At 48.9% G+C, this 17,748-nt stretch overlaps 1 protein-coding gene across 4 annotated transcripts in view; it reads left to right on the top strand.

The window, feature by feature from the left end:
* KLHL32 (kelch like family member 32) overlaps positions 1-17,748 on the top strand; it is a 218,633-nt gene that overhangs the window by 28,827 nt on the left and 172,058 nt on the right. For 2 of the 4 annotated variants that reach the window (XM_060190743.1, XM_060190741.1), the window contains exon 2: positions 13,134-13,220. The exons of the other annotated variants lie outside the window; for them this stretch is intronic. In XM_060190743.1, coding sequence (XP_060046726.1) covers positions 13,198-13,220 — 23 coding nt within the window. In that variant the 5' untranslated portion in view covers positions 13,134-13,197. The remainder of the gene's footprint in view (positions 1-13,133; positions 13,221-17,748) is intronic. 4 annotated transcript variants of the gene reach the window in all.

Below are 17,748 nucleotides of genomic sequence, written 5' to 3'. Positions count from 1 at the left end.
GGGCTTGAACCTGGGTCCTGGCACATGGTACGTGTGTTCTATTGGATGTGCCACTGCCCGGTGGACCATCTGTTTTAACTTGGATAGGATTTCCGTGAGGAATCTCGTGTGGTTTTCCATACTTCACTTCTGCCTGTTGTTTTGGCCGTCACTCCTTCACTGGAGAATATTAAGTGTGCCAGGTCTTCTTGTGTGCAGCATCCCGCCCCTCCCCATGCTCCCTGCCATACTTCCGCCTCCCTTCACACCTGACTCTCTTTTATCAGGAATCCCAGCATGCACTCTGAGATCGACCATGACAGGCGTTTCTGGAGATGGAAGGCTTTCTGGAGGAAATATATTCCCTATGCTTAGGCCAAGTCAGGGGCAAATATCAGAACAAAAATCTGATTGCAAAGAGAGCACAGCACTGTCACCTTGACAAACTGCCCCTCAATTCTCCTGGACTCAAGCACACGGCCTAGAGGGAGGCATCTTTCCAAGGAGCAAGGAATAAGGCATCGTTTGATGGCCAGCCCTGCTGATGTAGAGGGATGGGAGCTTGGTGAACCGGTAATGCCGAGCTCAGATTGTAAGGTGCTCTGGGAACAGTATTTAGTGTCAACTCACAGAATTACAAGGCAGCAGGCACAATGCCACCTGCCCCACCACCAGAGTTCTGGGTCCCTAACCCCTCCACTGCAAGCTCCAGCAGGTCTCCCAAGGCTGCAGATAAAGGCTAAGTATTATTTCTACGATGATCTGTCTATGTTTATATGTATTTGCCAATTTTTAGATTTTAAAATTTTATTTATGAAATGGGAATATTGACGACACTGCAGGACAAGAGGGGCACATTTCCACACAGTGCCCACCCCCAGAGCAGAGCCCCATATGCCATCTTTCCTTGATAGCTTCCCTATTCTTCATCCCTCTGGGAGTATGGAGCCAGTGTCGTTTTTTTAACATGGTTCCACCTTCTCTTTCTAAGCCACACCTACACCTGTTACTACTTCTCAGTGTCCCTCCATTTCTCCTCTTCTCTCTCTGGGTCCTGATGGAGCTGGGGTTCAGAGCCCTCTGGTCATCTTCCCGACATTTCTCCCCCTCTGGGAGTCTGGACCCAAATTCTTTTTGGGGAGCAGCAGGTGGGAGTTCTGGCTTCTGTCATTGCTTCTCCGCTGGACATGGGTGTTGGCAGGTGCATCCACACCCCCAGCCTGGGAAGGATCATCCCTGACTGTGGCTCCTTCACAGAGAGACTGTGGCGTGGGGAGGGCATCCCAGGTCTTGTCAGTGACGGGGCCTGAGTGAGTTTATACCCCTCCTGGTGTGCATGGCGTCAGAATCAGCAGGGCTGAGTCCCAGAGGGGACACAGGAGCATGAGGAGGAGAAGGAAAGGACAGCTGTGTCTCTAAGCCTGTGAGACAGACTGTGGCAGCTCGCAGCTCGCCTTCCCCGTGGGGCTGGGGCTTCTGCTGTCCAGAGCAGAGGGTCCGGAGCCAGAAAGGGTGGACTCCATAGAGTCTGGAGCTCAGTGTTTCTGATCCTGTTTGAACTGGGTCTTCGCAGAGCCAGGCCTCACACTCGTTCTCCCTGCCGCCCCTCACAGCCGCTCACTGTCCTCCTCTGCCTGACCCAGAGCCCCCAGTCCGACTACGCTGCTACCGCCCTTCCCTGTAATGTCGAGTCATTGCATATGTTGAAACTTGGTCATTTTTATTTAAAGTATTACTATTTTTCACTTGTCTGAATCCTAAGTGTCCTATAAATTATTGACTATTTGATTTTGTGAGGTAATGTCTTAAGAATCCCTTGCTGAGTTGAGTGATTTTGAATTGTTATAAATTTTCATGATGTAATTGGTATTATACAAGTCCTATCTTTATTTCTCCTGATGTTTAATTTTTCTTGATGGTATTAATACTATTTGCTAAGATTAAGGAAAAGAGACACAGGAGATGAATGACTTGTTACTGACTTTTGGGGCTAAATATATTAACTAAACCTGTTTCTCAAAGTGCGTTCTCCTGGCGAGTAGTGGAGTCATAGCCTGAGTGTCTGAAATAGTCTCGTTTTCAACGTGGTGTACTTTGTTGCTTGACTCTTCTGTATGTAGAGAGGAAAAATGTCTCCTTATGTTTCTCTAAGCTCTTGGCCGGAGCTCCTGTTTCAGAAAAGAGGTTATCAAGATAAAAGTCTGCAAATTAATTCAGTGTCTGTCCTACGTCACCCGACGCAGGATCCTTTGTAAAGGAATGAAGCCCGGAAGGAATGGCTAGGGCTGAGTTTTAGTGTATTTTAGTGTATGTTTAGTGTGCCTTTGTGCAAAGCAGTCTGCTCCATAGAAGTTGTGACTCGGAGTCAGTGCGGGTGCCCAGTGACTGAGACATCTGTGCTACCTAGACAGAACGGAATACTACCCAGGCTGACTCCTTGGCCTCATTTCGGATGGAACTGGAAGGCTTCCTGTTAAGTGAGATAAGCCAGAAAAGGGAGAGGGGGACACATGCTGGATGGTCTCACTTCTAGGTGGAGCTCAAGAAACAGTCAGGAGAGGACAACTCAAAGCAAAACTTAACTGGGCTGGGATGTGTCACAGCAAACAAAGGACTCTGGAGAAGGAGGTGGGGGGGGGGCTGGAGAGGGCCTTGCGGTCTTGGCGTGTGATGGTGGGGAGGACCCAGGCTCTGAGTGGGAGTGTATCTGTCATCTTGTTTTTATCCCATCACTGAGAGGGAAGAGAATCTGGAAAAGACCAGAGGAAGCCAGGAACAGTTTCTCTTATCTGAGAGAGAAGAGGGAAAAAAAGGAAGGACACTTAGAAGTGGTAATAGATATGGGGGGGGGGGACTAGAAGGGGAGTGAAGGCAGGACCATTGGAAAAAATGGGGAAATAATTATACCAGAGAGAGAGAGAATCAGCCCGTATCAGACACCATGGGAGAATGGGAGAACTCTTGCAGTTTGCAGCGCAAGGGATGGGACACAGAACTCTGGTGATGGGAACTGTATCCAATTATACAACTGTCATCTTACAATTTTGTAAATCAATATTAAATCACTAATAAATAATACAGAAACAAAAAAGAAATAGCATGCCAGGATGCAGTGTTTGGGATAGTTTACCCTGGCTCCTTACGGATAAAGCAAGACAATACCATATCGTTCAGAAGTGAAGATTCTTAGGCATGGGACTTTTGTCAAAGTCAGAGTTTAAAGTATTGTAGATTTTTAAATAAATTTCTTCTTTATTTTTCATAACCTCAAGTTGTGACAGTTATGTACATACTTTGTAAGAAACTTGGAGTTGATCTTTAAAGACAGAAAGATCTGGTTTTTGGAGACATGAAATGTCTCCAGTTGTTAATGTCCACATCCCCTCAGTTTGAAAGCCTGTGACCTTCCCAGGTGAGAAGAGTTCACAAGAGATGAGTGGGGTGTGGCCCTCCCTGCCCTCCAACCAGGTCGGCACTGAGTGTTCAGCTAACCCTCTGGCGAGAGACGCTCTCATGGCCCCTCATGCCTCAGCTTCTTCTCCTACTTCCTATTTCATTTTTTCCTTTAGGAAAGACATATGCTCTAGGAAGTGACAACTTTTATTTTTTTTATCTGTTATTTTATAACTAATTTTGCTGGAGAATGTCATTTTGGTCTTCTCTACTTGTATTTCTGCTGTTTGGTGAGCGCTGTTTGAATGCTAGTTGAGTGTGTGAGAAAACGTTCATCAGGATATATCTTAGAGTATAGCTATTCTTTTATTAGTGATTTAATAATGATTAACAAGATGGTAAGATCACAGGGTACAATTCCACACAGTTCCCACCACCAGAGTCCCCTGTCCCCCCCCTTTCCCTGTTCTTTACCCTCCTGGGAGGACAGACCCAGGATCTTTATGGGGAGCAGAAGGGGGAGTTCTGGCTTCTCTAATTGCTTCTCCACTGGACATGGGTGTTGGCAGGCCAATCTAAGAGTATATTTATTCTTTATTACTCATTTGGGTTGGATCTGCTTTTTCAGGGAATACTAAAAAAAAAGGGGAGGGGAGGAGAAACAACATATTTATGACAGCTTTTCCAAGTGGGAAGTATGGCACATTCAGAGATAGGGAGGCTTTTGAGTTACACATTTATGAATCGAAGACTCCAGACTAGCTGGAGACTCGGGGAAGCTTTCTGCTCAAAATGGTGAGTTCTGGGAAGAGGCTGCCTGGGTTTCTACCCTGATTGCCACTTTGCTTGTGTGGCTTTCATGAAGTCAGCTAATGAACTAACTTCATGCTTTACATGTAGACCATAGGCTTGGGGACCATAAACTCTTTTTGTTCATAGGAGGCAGTCGTTACTCAGAAGCTGATTTAATTTACTGTTGGGTTAAGAACCTTCCAAACGAGTTGTCGACGCATGAAACCATAGATGTGGCTCCCTGGTCTTTTTCACCTACACGATAATGCTGCCTATCACCTGAGTCATCTGTGTACTAGTCAGTCACTTGCATGAACACTGTGTCACCTCTAAACATACAGGTGATACTTGAGTTGTCGGTGGTGCCAGGACCATAAGAAGTCATTTAATACAAAGTTTGCATAGCACGATCTTGAAGAAGCACCTCAGGACGTTCTAATTGCAGGGTAGGTTGTTGTGACAAGGCTGTGCCATGATCCCAGCATTTTATGTTTCTATTCATAGAGGAATGACGGAGCTGAACATTCAGTTAGATTAAGAGCTGGAAGGGTGTGTTACAGTGAAGGGCTGGGAAACGGACTTGAGCATTTCGTTTGAGTTTGGCTCCCAAGATCTCTAGCTGTGGGTCAGGGTGACTTGGTGCTTCCTCATGGTTCCTACAGGAGAAAAGTCAGTACAGCACCTTTTTATTTTATTTTATTTTGTTTTACCCCCAGGATTATCACTGGGGCTCGGTGCCAGCACTACAAATCCACTGCTCCTGGCGGCCATCCCCCCCCCCCTTTTTCTCCATTTTATTGGATAGGACAGAGGGAAATTCAGAGGAGGAAGGAGGAGATAGAGAGGGAGAGACAGAGAGACGCTTGCAGCCCTGCTTCACCACTCGTGAAGCTTCCCCTCTGCATGTGGGGACCAGGGGCTTGAACCTGGGTCCTGTCCTTGTGCTTAGTGCTATGAGCTTAACAGGGAGCACCACTGCATGCCCCCCATACTCTCTTCTTCTCTCTCTCTCTCTCTGAACATCCACCACTTTATTTTTCCAATAACTTCATCATCATCAATTGCTGGGCTGGCTTTGCGGGCGGGAGAGAGAGACGGCCAGGGACTCGTGGCTGAGCTGGGAAGCAATATCCCTTTATTGACGAGCGGGGATGCGGTTCAACTATCTCATCTCTTCTAATCACAACACAATTCTCTCCTGCATCTCTCCTGAGGCGGAAGAGTCAGGAACAAGGAAGTACGTAGGATAGGGGGCGGGGAGAAGGGAAAAGCTCGAACCAGTGAGGATTAAACCAGTGTCCCGGAGGCAGGGGGTGCTTAGTTAACAGTGGTTATGTAGATAGAACGCATCATGAGTAATACAAGTGAACCTAATGTGATGATCAAAACAGAAGGTCTTATAAGCAGGATTTAGAAGCAGACCAACAATCAAACCTGTTTTATTCTTTTAGGGCAGGAGTTTCATAAGATAAACTAAAACACTGTGCTTCAATACATGCAAATAACCCAGTAGTCAGATCGCAGAAGCATCGTGCTTTCTCAGTTCAGAGGATCCTGTGAGAATGATGTAGCCCCAGGGGTCCAGGCACTGGTGCGAGATGCATGTGAACCTGTCCTGTAAGAGGATCGACCAGACGACTGGTCATCTCGACACATGTGATGCGCCTGCACGTGTGATGACACTCGGCTCAAAGGCGGAATTGGGACTCTCCAAGGTGAGCGGCCGCCTGCCTTGAGAGAACTCATGTCTGGGAGTCTGCAGGTCTGCCCCTTCCCTTCCCTACCCAGGGGGCCATCTGGCTGCCACCAGTGCGGAGGCACAGGGGCTGTCCGGCTATCCAGGAGAGCAGTCAGACTGACATGGGATGGGAGGTGGGCCAGTCAGGGAAGGCGTCTCAGGGGAGGAGACAACCGGGATTGGAGGATGAGTAAGAGCCAGTCAGGCAAGCAGCAGGGATAAAACGTTCCGGAGGAGAGGTGGAAGTTGTACCAGTGCCCCGAAAGGAGAGAGAGAACCGTGAAACAAGGACAAGTGCATCAGCAGACTGTGACCTAAGGACTCCAATCAGTTGTGCTGCTGTGAACACAGGTGTACACAGATCTTTCTGGATGGGTGTGTTGGGTTCCTTAGGATCTGTCCCCAGGAGAGGAATTGCAGGGTCATAGGGCAGGTCCACTTCCAGCCTTCTGAGAGCTCTCCAGACTGCTCTCCACAGGGGCTGGGCCCTTTGACATTCCCACCAGCAGTGCAGGAGGGACCTTTGTCCCTCAAACTTCTTTTTTGTTTTTTAAAATATTTTTATTACCTTTATTTATTGTATAGAAATAGCTAGAAATTGAAAGGAAGGGAGGGAGAGGGAGACACCTGCAGCCCAGCTTCACCACTTGCAAAGCTTTCCCCCTGCAGGTGGGGGGCCAGGAGCTTGAACCTGGGTCCTTGTGCACTGTGACATGTGTGCTCAGCCAGGTGGGCCACCACCCTGACCCCCACGAATTTTTACAACATTTGTTGTTACTATTTTTTCTAATGTTTGTAATTGTTAAAACTTGGAAGCAACCCAGGTGTCCAACAGCAGATGAGTGGCTGAGTAAGTTGTGGTCTAGATACGCAATGGAATACTACTCAGCTACTAAAAAGGATGAATTTACCTTCTTCACCTCACCTTGGATGGAGCTTGAAGGAATCATGTTAAGTGAGATCAGCCAGAAAGAGAAGGATGAATATGGGGTGATCTCACGATCTCATTCATGGGCAGAAGTTGAGAAATCAGAACAGAAGGGAAACACAGAGCAGAACTTGGGTGGAGTTGGTGTGTTGCACCAAAGTAAAGACTTGGGGAGCAGGGAGGTGGAGCTGGAGGAGGTTCCAATTCTGGCACATGATGGTGGGGAGGGGTCATAGGCTGGGGGTGAGACTGTTTTGTAGAAAACCGAAATTTGACACATGTATCAACAACTGCATTTACTGTAAGCCACTGGCCCCCAAATATATCTAGCAAGTGGCGTGAGTGACACAGGCTGTGGCGTGAGACGCCGGGCACTGTGTGGCCTTGTCAGCAGAGCAGTGAGGCATTTAGGCGGCTAAGGGCTTTTGCCTGCGTTCAGCAGGAGCTGGGTCTCCGTGTCCCTGCACGTGCACACGGGGCGGTGTCCCCATTCCCTCTGGGTGGGTTCGGGCTGTGCTGGGAACCGTGCAGACGTCTGCAGCTCTGCGGCAGCGTCCCCGCGAAGACAGTCACCTGCAGGCACCGGGAAGCCTCGCCCTGGCTGCTTTGTCTCTGTGGCAGAATCTGAGAGTCCCTCAGGCACGCGATCAGGCCCTCTCCACGTGAGTTTCCACAGTTTTTGTGCAACTCAGGAGAAGAGAGGATGCTGGTAAAAGCAAGGGGACTCTCTCTATGCTTAATGTGTAAGCAGTGTCCCAGGAGGAATTTGTTTCTAAGAATAGCCAGTTATAACACCCACAGAAAAGTGACTCTCGATTGGAGAGTGGGATCTCAGCATCGTGCCTGCCAGAGCGACACTGGTTGTCTGCCTCTCTCCTCCTCTCTCACTTCATAACTAGTAAAGATGTGAACTGCATGTTCCTTTCTCCGGGGATCACAGAGCACAGCTGGATGGACGCTGTGTGTCATCTTTGTAGTTTTACTACCAAGGGTGTGGGCGGCTGAGAACAGGGCAGTCTGACATTCAGAGGCTGATTTGGTTCTTGGTACTAACAGGCTCAGGAAATGGGAGATTATTATTAGAACGAAAGGAACCTGGGAATGACGGCTTGTCAGAAAAGACCAGCTCACAGGCCTCCAAACCTGCGAGGCGCTGTGCCCAGGCCTGGGCACAGGTAACGGTGTCTACCTGGGTGAGGTCCAGACACGTGCAGAGCCCCTCTGACTCTTCCCGTCACTCACCCCCTTGTTCTCTGCCAGCCTGACCCACCCAGTCCAGAATCTGTTTTTAGGAATCTGGCCAGGGGAAGTGTGTGAGACTGACTTATAAATAAAAAGAAAGACTATGCTTTCTTTTTATTTTTTTTTTATTGATTTAATAATGGTTGACAAGACTGGAGGATAAGAAGGGTACAATTCCACACGGTTCCCACCACCAGAGTTCCATGTCCCCTCCCCTCCATTGGAAGCTTCCCTGTTCTTTATCCCTCTGGGAGTCTGGACCAAAGATCTTTATGGGGAGCAAAAGGTGGGAGTTCTGGCTTCTGTCATTGCTTCTCCGCTGGACATGGGTGTTGGCAGGTGGATCCACACCCCCAGCCTGTGTCTGTCTGTCCCTAGTGGGGCGGGGCTCTGGGGAGGGGAGGCTCCAGGACACATGGGTGAGGGCGTCTGCCCAGGGAAGTCAGGATGGCATCATGGTAGCATCTGCAACTTGGTGGCTGAAAAGCATTAAGATATAAAGCAGGATAAATTGTTTAATAATCAGGAACCTATAGGTGTGAATATAGCAGATGAGATTAGGGGTCTTCATGTTGGAAGGACCTAGAAAGTCTATTTCAGGTATATTCCAAGGGGTCCATGATTTTACTAATTTTTGCCTGAGCCCAACAGCTAACATGCAGGTGGGCTAAAAGTATTGTCTGGGGAGATGTCATCATAGTTGGAAATAGGACTAGAAAGCTGGATCAGGGAAGTGAGCAGCTCCCAAATATGGGGAAAGTATATAAATACCATTAACTGTAAGCCCCACTGATCTGATCTGGGGTCCTTATTCAGCACAGGAAACTGCGTGGCCTCTGCATCCCTGCAGGACTGAGCTCACATTCCAGGTTCATAGGCAGGAACATTCTAGGCTGCACTCAGTTCAGGACCTGTCTTCCTCGACTGGCTGAGTATGTGGGCCCAGGACTCCCTGACGAGGGCCCCAGGTGCTGGGTGGCCTGGCAGTGACTAAAGAGCCATCATCAAAGTGTGCCAGTCTCTTGCCCTTATCCAGATTTTGTCGTGTGACTTTGTCAAGGTCAGCCTTGGAGTGACTGGAGGATGTGAAATAGGAGGTGGGTGAGGAGGGTGTCTAGGTCTGCGCAGACAATATTTGATTAAGTCCTTTATCTTTTCTAGGTCTTTCTACTTGCTTACTGTGCTTACTGAGTCACTGTAGACTGTTACACTTTTACTTTAAGGTGTATATTTCCCCTAATTTATGGGCACATGTGCACATGTGCCCTGCCTCCTGGGCCCTGGGCCTGGTCTATATCTAGGTGCTGTTGGCCTATACTTTCTTAGGCTCCTTTCTTTTCTCTCTCTCTCTCTCATTTATTTTTTCCTTCCTTTCTAATTTTTACTAGATAGGACAGAGAGAAATTGATAGAGGAGGGGGAGATAGAGAAAGGTAGAGAAAAAGAGACATCTGCAGAGCTGCTGGTGAGGAGCCAGGGGCTCAAACCGATGCCCTTGCCCTTGGTAACATGCAGGCCTAACCTGATGACCCCGGTTCCTTCCTCCTCCAAGGAAAAAAATTTACATCCTAGTACAAGGAGCTAAGAGGAGAGAGGAAAGACCTGTCTGCCTGGAGCCCTCAAGCAGACACACTTTCTGTAAGGGAAAGTTAGAATATTTTTAATGTACATAAGATATAAAGCAAGTAAACTTTTATGCAAGTTACCAAAACTCACAAATTGCAAGTATATTTTCTATAAAGATAGGGTAATACTTGTTCCAACTGTAATTTTAGTTATTTATTTAATTTATTTGGCTAGGAACAGAGAGAAATTGAGAAGGCAGGGGTTTAGAGAAGGAGCAAGAGAATCTGAGAGACACTCGTAGCACTGTTACACTGGCCTCAAAACTCTTTCCCTGCAGGTGGGGACCTGGAGCTTGGACCTGGTCCTTGCACATGGTAACTCTGGCACTTCCCCACATGCACCACCATCTGGCCCCCGTATCAACTCTGAAAACAGGTTTCCTGGCATATAAAATGTATATAAATATTTAGTAGTAAAAATATATATGGCAAATCTAGTAAATGATTAATAGCATGACTTTTTAGAGAGATTTATCTATTAACTCATTTTAATTTACCTCTAAAATGTTTACTTCATTAAACTTTTGTGGAATGTGGGGGATTTCTGATAGGAATTAGTTTGGTGTGTGGGTCGCTGAGGCAGTAGGGCGATTTAATCTATCTTCTGATTTTTAATGACCAAGCTCAGAATGGCTAAACGGCATTCAATGTGGCCTTCATTATTTCGCTTATTTTGATTTCAGAGTTCTTGTTCCCCATTTACCTATCTGTTTGTTGAGAGTATTTCAAAAACATTAGATTTTCAGAAAGACGAAGGTTTTTGTCTTTTTTTTCCATAATAATAAGTATTTCTTTGGCCTTTTAAAGCGCAAGTGCCCATCTCTGACAGTGTTTGTCTGAGGTGTAACGGCTGGACTTTATAACCTAGATTCTGGAGAGAAGCTGTAGCTGTGACAGGTTGCTAAGCAAATCTCTTAGCCGGTTAGGCCATGTACCTGAGCTACCCCGGGCGCCTGTGCTGCTCTAGCCTGCTGGCTCATCCTAAGGGAAGGGATGCTTATTTCCAGTTTTGTCAAGACGTACAAGTAGAAATACATAAAAATATAAATGTATTTTTAGTAACTAACAAAGAAAATAAGAAATGAAAATACGGCAGTTGTGAAAATGCTAGAACAACCCAATGTTTAGTTGTGGTGGACGCTACAAGAGATGGCTGTGCCTGCATGGACCTGTCTATGGGGACAATAAGCCCTGTGTTTGAGCCGGATCCGAAATGAAGGTGCTTCCTCTCACATAAGGCACAAGTAAGCCCAGTTTGACATATTCCTCCCATGAGTGTTTCCATCCTGATTCATTGCTTTTCAAAGTAAAATGGAGACAGAAGGGAGCCCATTTCAGATTGGAATTAATTATACAGATTGGAATTAATTTAGTCTCTCTTGAGCACATTGGAAAATGGGAAGTAGAACCTGTAATGAGTTTAAAGTATAGTCGTGGCCCATAGCCCGGGCGATTCAAGCAACACGCCTCCGAGCCACATCAGTGACAGAGAGGGGCGGGGCCGGGGCGGGGCGGGGCGGAATAAAGGGGCGGGGCTAGGGCGGGGCCAGGACAGAGAGGGGCGGGGCCGGGGCGGGGCGGAACAGAAAGGGGCGGGGCCGGGGCGGGGCGGAATAAAGGGGCGGGGCTAGGGCGGGGCCGGGACAGAGAGGGGCGGGGCCGGGGCGGGGCGGAATAGAAAGGGCGGGGCCAGGGGGGTAGAAAGGGGCAGGGCGGGTGGGGCAGGGTCGGGGGCGGGGAAGGATAGAAAGGGGCGGGGCTGGGGCGGGATAGAAAGGGCGGGGCCGGGGCGGGGTCGGGGCGGGACAGAAAGGGGCGGGGCCGGGCAGGGCGGGATAAAGGGGCGGGGCCAGGGCGGGGTCGGGGCCGGGGCGGGGGGCGGGGAAGGATAGAAAGGGGAGGGGCCAGGGGCAGGGCTGGGGCGGGATAGAAAGGGCCGGGGTGGGACAGGATAGAAAGGGGCGGGTGAGGCGGGGCTGGGGGCGGGGTGGGCGGAGCGGGGCAGGTGGGGGAGGGGGGCAGGTGGGGGAGGGGGGCAGGTGGGGGAGGGGGCAGGTGGGGAGGGGGCAGGTGGGGAGGGGGGCAGGGGGGAGGGGGGCAGTTGGGGGAGGGGGGCAGTTGGGGGAGGGGGCAGGTGGGGAGGGGGGCAGGTGGGGGAGGGGCAGGTGGGGAGGGGGGCAGGTGGGGGAGGGGCAGGTGGGGGAGGGGCCAGGTGGGGGAGGGGGCAGGTGGGGGAGGGGGCAGGCGGTTGGGCGCACGTGGCCCTCAGCTGCTTCTGGCTCACCGGCAGATGCATTTCTCGAGGCTCCGGGAAGAATCTATTCTTTTCATTTCTGACTAGTTTTTACATTCCATCTTATTTTCTCTCTAGTTTATTTTTTAACTTGCTCTTTGAATAGAAATTTGTTTTTCTGTATGCATGGAGCCAGGAAATTTGATTTGATCTTTACCAACCAACATTCATATTTTATTTTGTTCCATTTTTCATCATTGTTGCCAAGGCTTCACTGCTCCAGGCCTACTTTTTTTGTTTAAATGGCCACTGGGAACAGTGGATTTTATTTTACTTTATTTTATTTACCTATTTTTATCAGTTGCAACTCAGCTCTGGCAGTGTGGTCCTGCTAGGGATTAAACCATTAATGTATTTTCTCTGAGTTTATGTTCTTGTTTTTCCTAATGCACAACTCTGGTGTTTCCCCTATTCTTTCTTTCTTTCTTTCTTTCTTTCTTTCTTTCTTTCTTCCATTCCCTTCCTTCCTTCCTTCCTTCCTTTCTTTTTTCTTTTTACCAGAGCCCTGCTCAGTGCTAGTTTATGGTTATGCAGGGGATTGAACCTGGGACTCTGGAGCCTCAGGCATGAGAGTCTCTTTGCATAACCACTATGCTGTCTGCCCACCTCCAGGCCTCTTTGTTCATGTAGAGAGAGAGGTGGGGGGGGGGGGCTGGGTGCAACCGGGCTGAGCTGGGCCTGGGCCTTGTGCACCACACAGCACTTTGCAGGTGAGCTGTCTCGCCAGCCTCCAGCCCCCACCTCTGACAGGAAAGTGCGGTCTCTGTAGGCAACAAAGCTGGCAGCCTTTGCTTCTAGGCCTTTGCATTTCGGTGGTAATAAGCCCCCATTTCGCCTTGGCCACTGCGTGCTTCAGTTTGCATGCGACAACTACACTGTTCCTTCAGCTGGTGTGGACTGTGTCAAGCCCATCTTATCTCTCGGTTCTCCAAGTTCCAGTAAGTTGATGAGATTCACACTCTGAAGCACTGCTTGTTAAGGAGACTCAGTCACGAGCTCTGACTGGGTCAAAGAACGGAGCACGCTGCTTCCCTGACTTTCTGAAGCATTGAGATCAGGAAGACCCAGCGTGTGGGTTGTTTTTTTGTTTTGTTTTGTTTTTTGTATTTAACTGACTGTGCCTTTATTTCTTCCATGTATTCAGCTGGAATGCTCGCCAATTCCCGTGCCAACTTCTAAGGCTGAAACCCCACGGAGCCGACTGGAGAATGCCTTCCGAACGCTGTCTCAGGTCAGCCTTCCCCAGCCCGTTCCCGCCTGGCTGCGCGAGCCCTGAACTCAGCTGCTAAGCACATGCTGGGCCCGGGCACCGAGCAGAGGAGCCACACGTGTCTGAAAAGAGTGAGCAAGGCGGTCAGGCCACGGGGTTTCCCTTTACGATACCACCAGGACTCAGTAGCTGTGGTCTGATTGCTGGACACACCTGCCCAAGTTTTCATGATTTTTAACTGATCTTTTTATCTGTTTTTTTTTTATTCTTTTTCTTATTGAGGATGTTGACTTCCCTCAACTCAAAAGTGTATTTTTTATTTGGGCAGAGACAGAGAGAAATTGAGAGGAGAGGGGAAGGTAGAGAGGGAGAGAGACAGAGAGACACCTGCAGCCCTGCTTCCCCCTGCAGGTGGGGACCGGGGGCTCAAACCAGGTGCTTGTGCGCTGTGACGTGTGCACTCAACCAGGTGCGCCATCCGGCCCCTTAACAATTTTTTTCTTTTTTTCTTTTTCTTTTTCTCTTACCAGAGCACTGCTCAGCTTTGGTTCATGTTGCTGTGGGGGATGGAACCTGGGACTTTGGAGCCTCAGGCATGCGAGTCTTTTCGCATGACCACGACACCGTCTGCCTCCGATCCTGTGTATACTTTTCAAGATGAGTTTTTACTCTAGATCTGCCGTTACTGTTTTTATTGATTCCCTCGGACCTCTCTGCCGTCCGCCCTCCACAACACTGTCGTCTCCACGATGGTGTTTCTGTCCCTGCTGCTCCCTGGAGCCCTCCTTCCCCCCTTCCCCACTGGCCCCTGTGTCTGCCAGGCTGTTGGGCCAGGACCGTGTGCTCTGATCCAGCAACTTCCCGCCCTTCTGACTGGGGACCACTCATCTTCTGTCCTTGCCCTTCTCTTGTTCTTCTCTGTCTCAGGCGGTGCCACTGTTATTTCCTCTTGTCTTCCAAATTTTAGGGCTAGATAGAGAGTTTCTTGTTGCTCTGGGACACAGCTTTGTACTTAGATTTTATTTTATTTTATTTTGTTCTGTTTTGTTTATTCCCTCCAGGGTTATCACTGGGGCCAGTGCTACGAATCCATTGCTCCTAGCGGTTATTTTTTCCGTTTTACTGGATAGGACAGAGAGAAATCGAGAGAAGACGGGGAGATACAGAGGGAGGGAGAGAGACAGACACCTGCAGACCTGCTTCATGGGTTGTTGCCGGTCCCTCCCTGTTCAGGTGCCAGATGCCAGGCTGGCTTCGCGGGCAGGAGAGAGAGACGACCAGGGACTCATGGCTGAGTGGTACGCAGTTCAGTCTTTATTCATGTGGAACGCAGCACAATCTAAGCCATCTCTAATCATAATCCTGTCCTTATATATCCTGAGGCGGAAGAGTCAGGTCGGAAGATGATGTGCGTAGGATAGGGGGTGGGGAGAAGGAAAAAGCGTGAAAACAGTGAGGATGAAACCAGTGCCCTGCAGGCAGGGTGGTGCTTAGTTAGCAGTGGTGATGTAAACAGAATACAGTGTTAAGCAGGGGGATTCAACCAATGAAACAGAAGGGGTCTTAGAAGCAGAATGTAGAAGCAGACCAACAGGTTGTGAAGCCCCATCCCCACTGCAGGTGGGGAGCCAGGGGGTCGAACTGGGATCCTTGCGCTTTGTACCATGTGGGCTTAACCCGGTGCACCGCCACCCAGCCCCTGCACTTAGGCCCTTACTCAGTAAACTAGTCATTAGATAAAGTGACCACACAGGGTGCTCCTCTGAGGTCCATCCCCTCGGCTCTCACCAGCTCCTCTTGCGGATTTTTTAGTTTCCTTCGTTTTATTGGATAGAGACAGTGAGATGGGAAAAAGAGGACAGAGGGGGAGACACCTGCAGTCCTGCTCCACCATCCGTGAAGCTTTATTCCTGCAGGTGGGGGCCAGGGGCTTGAACCTGGGTCCTCAAGGCCTGTAATGTGTGTGTCCCGGACCCCATGCACCATCGCCTGCCCCCCTCAGCTCTTCTCCCTGCCAGGGTTAGTTTCCTCTTGTCCACCAAGCATTTGGCACGTGACTTGCAATCCTCTTGCTCACGGTCTGTTAACTGTGTAGACTTGAGCGGTAAGCCTGTTTATTTCCAAAGCTCGTGGGACTGGGTGGCTGAGTAGAGAGGTCACTGCAGACAGTGCTACCCCTCCAGCTGAGGGAGCAAGTCTGTCGGTAGGCTGGACACTACCTACAGTAAGCACTCTCCCTCTCCGCTGTGGGGGAGGCAGTGGCACAACCTGGCTGAGCGCACACGTCACAGTGCACAAGGACACAGGTTCGAACCTCCGGTCCCCACCTGCAGGGGGAATGCTTCACGAGTGGTGAAGCAGGGCTGCAGGTGTCTCTCTGTCTTTCTCCCTCTCTGTCTCCTCCTGCTCTCTTGATTTCTGGCTGTCTCTATCCTATAAGTAACGAGAATAAGAAATAAAAAGCAAGGACAACTCCAGTTGATCAGTTCTCTCTCAGGATTCTTGGAGCTCCACCTACAGGGACTTTTCCTGTGACTCACTGCTAACTGCCCTGAGCATGTCAGCCAGCAGTCGGCACTCGGGCGGGGACTCAAGTCCTCACTGCCTAGATCTGACTGGCAACGTCCCCGCCTTCGCCTCAAGGTGGTTCCAGCCTGCAGGTTTTGTAGATCGTGTGAGGGCCACGCACCATGCTCCCACACGACCGGAGCCCACGCTGTCTCTCTGCATGAACCCTCCGATTCTCGTTCACCATGGTAGCCTGTTTCCCAGCTCACAGCTTCAGCACTGCTTCTTTAGGGAGGCCAGATTCTCTGATTGATGTGTAACCGCCTTGCTAAACCCAGTGTCTCAGGAGGGACACTGCCTAGTTGCGTCTGTTCACCGTTCTGTGTTCAGCACCTAGAATAACACCTGCCACAGGATGACTGTTGAGTGAATGAGTGTGTGAAGGAAGTAAACAAAGCCATTTATGACGAAATTCCTTTCTGCATTGTGTAGTGTTCATTATTTCTTAACCATTCATTAAGAATACAGTGTCTTTTGACTGCTGTTCTGACTATCCTCTTGTTAACATTCATTTTAATGTATTTAAAATTATAAAATATTCTATAAGACTAGGAATACGGTTTAAGATTTTGGCTCACAACTGTCTTACCAGCCTGCCCTCTTATATAAGTAGAGTCACATATTATTAATGTATTTAATCTCTCTATATGTATGTTGATGGCAGAATTGAAGCAGGGCATTCACTAAATTGTTTAATAGTATATTGAACTGAAGGGGTCATAAATAATTCTAGTACTATCAATTTTTTTCGTCCAGTGAATTTTTTGTGTCTTCCACTAGGAAATGAGACTGTTTGATATCTAAAAATGCTACTTGCTATATGAGTATGTAGAACTTTATTGGTAGTCTAACTTGAAAACTGCCTTATTTTTTACATCTAAATATGACTTAAGCATTGACACAGAAACTGACTTGAAATTTTAAATTTGAAGTGCAGGTGTTTAAAAAGCAGACAGCTATTCTTGAGTTCATTTCTTAAAAACCGACAAAACTCAAAATTCCTTCCCTGGAAATGAGACGCTGTAAGAGTTCAGTGATCAAAAACATGTCAAGTCTGTCAAGTGACAGAGGTGCTTGCATTGAAGCAGTGCTTGACTGAGTCTGGCCGAGTCACGAAAGCTGTGCCCTGCATTTGGCTTTTCCGTTCTTGTCATCGATACCAGACTGCACGTTAAAGGCCTGACGTCACACATAGTCCTGTCCCCAGACCTCAGTCCTCCCACTCCCTGCTACCCAGTGCTGACAAGGCTGCTATCTGGCTGTTGGTATGCATGAGACCCCTTCTGTTTCATTTGGTTTAAATCCCCCCTGCTTAACACTATTCTATTTACATAACCACTTCATTCTATTTACATAACCACTGTTAACAAGTTCCACCCTCCCTCCAGGGCATTTGTAAAACAGTGATAGGATTCTCGCCTGCTCTGCCCCCTCCTTGTCACACTCTGATTTTTACCAGTCACTTTTCTCTCCAACCTCTCTATGTCACATCCTGTTTCCACCCTACTTTGTAAGTATATATAAAGACAGCATTGTGAGTTTTACTGTACCTTGAGTTTAGCTTAGCTCGTCTTAGATTGTGCTGCGTCCTGCATGAATAAAGAGATACTGCCTACAGCTCAACCATGAGTCCCTGGTCGTCTGTTACCCGCCCGTGAAGCCAGCCCGGCGAAAACAACCTAACCCATCAAAAACAACATCTGGCTCCTCTGAAAAGCAGCCTGGGAAGCCTGATGCTCAGGGCAGCACTGCCTCCACAGACGCTGGGTGCAGTGAGCGGGAGGAGCTGTGCGCCCAGAAGCCGCTGGGGTGACTGCAGCCTCTATAGAGTCAGGTGGAAAGACACAGAGGGACCCACAGCTCTAGAATCTTAGAGGACACCTATCGAACCATAAATGCCCGTGTGTGTACACACATAGTCACAGTTAACAAAATTAAAAGAGGGCCGGGTGATAGTGCGGCAGGTTAAGCGCAGGTGGCG

The sequence above is a fragment of the Erinaceus europaeus genome, chromosome 4 (assembly GCF_950295315.1).
Source record: "Erinaceus europaeus chromosome 4, mEriEur2.1, whole genome shotgun sequence".
NCBI classification, from domain to species: Eukaryota; Metazoa; Chordata; class Mammalia; order Eulipotyphla; family Erinaceidae; genus Erinaceus; species Erinaceus europaeus.
The sequence above is the reverse complement of the archived record's forward strand: the minus strand, read 5'-3'. Positions and strand labels throughout refer to the sequence as shown.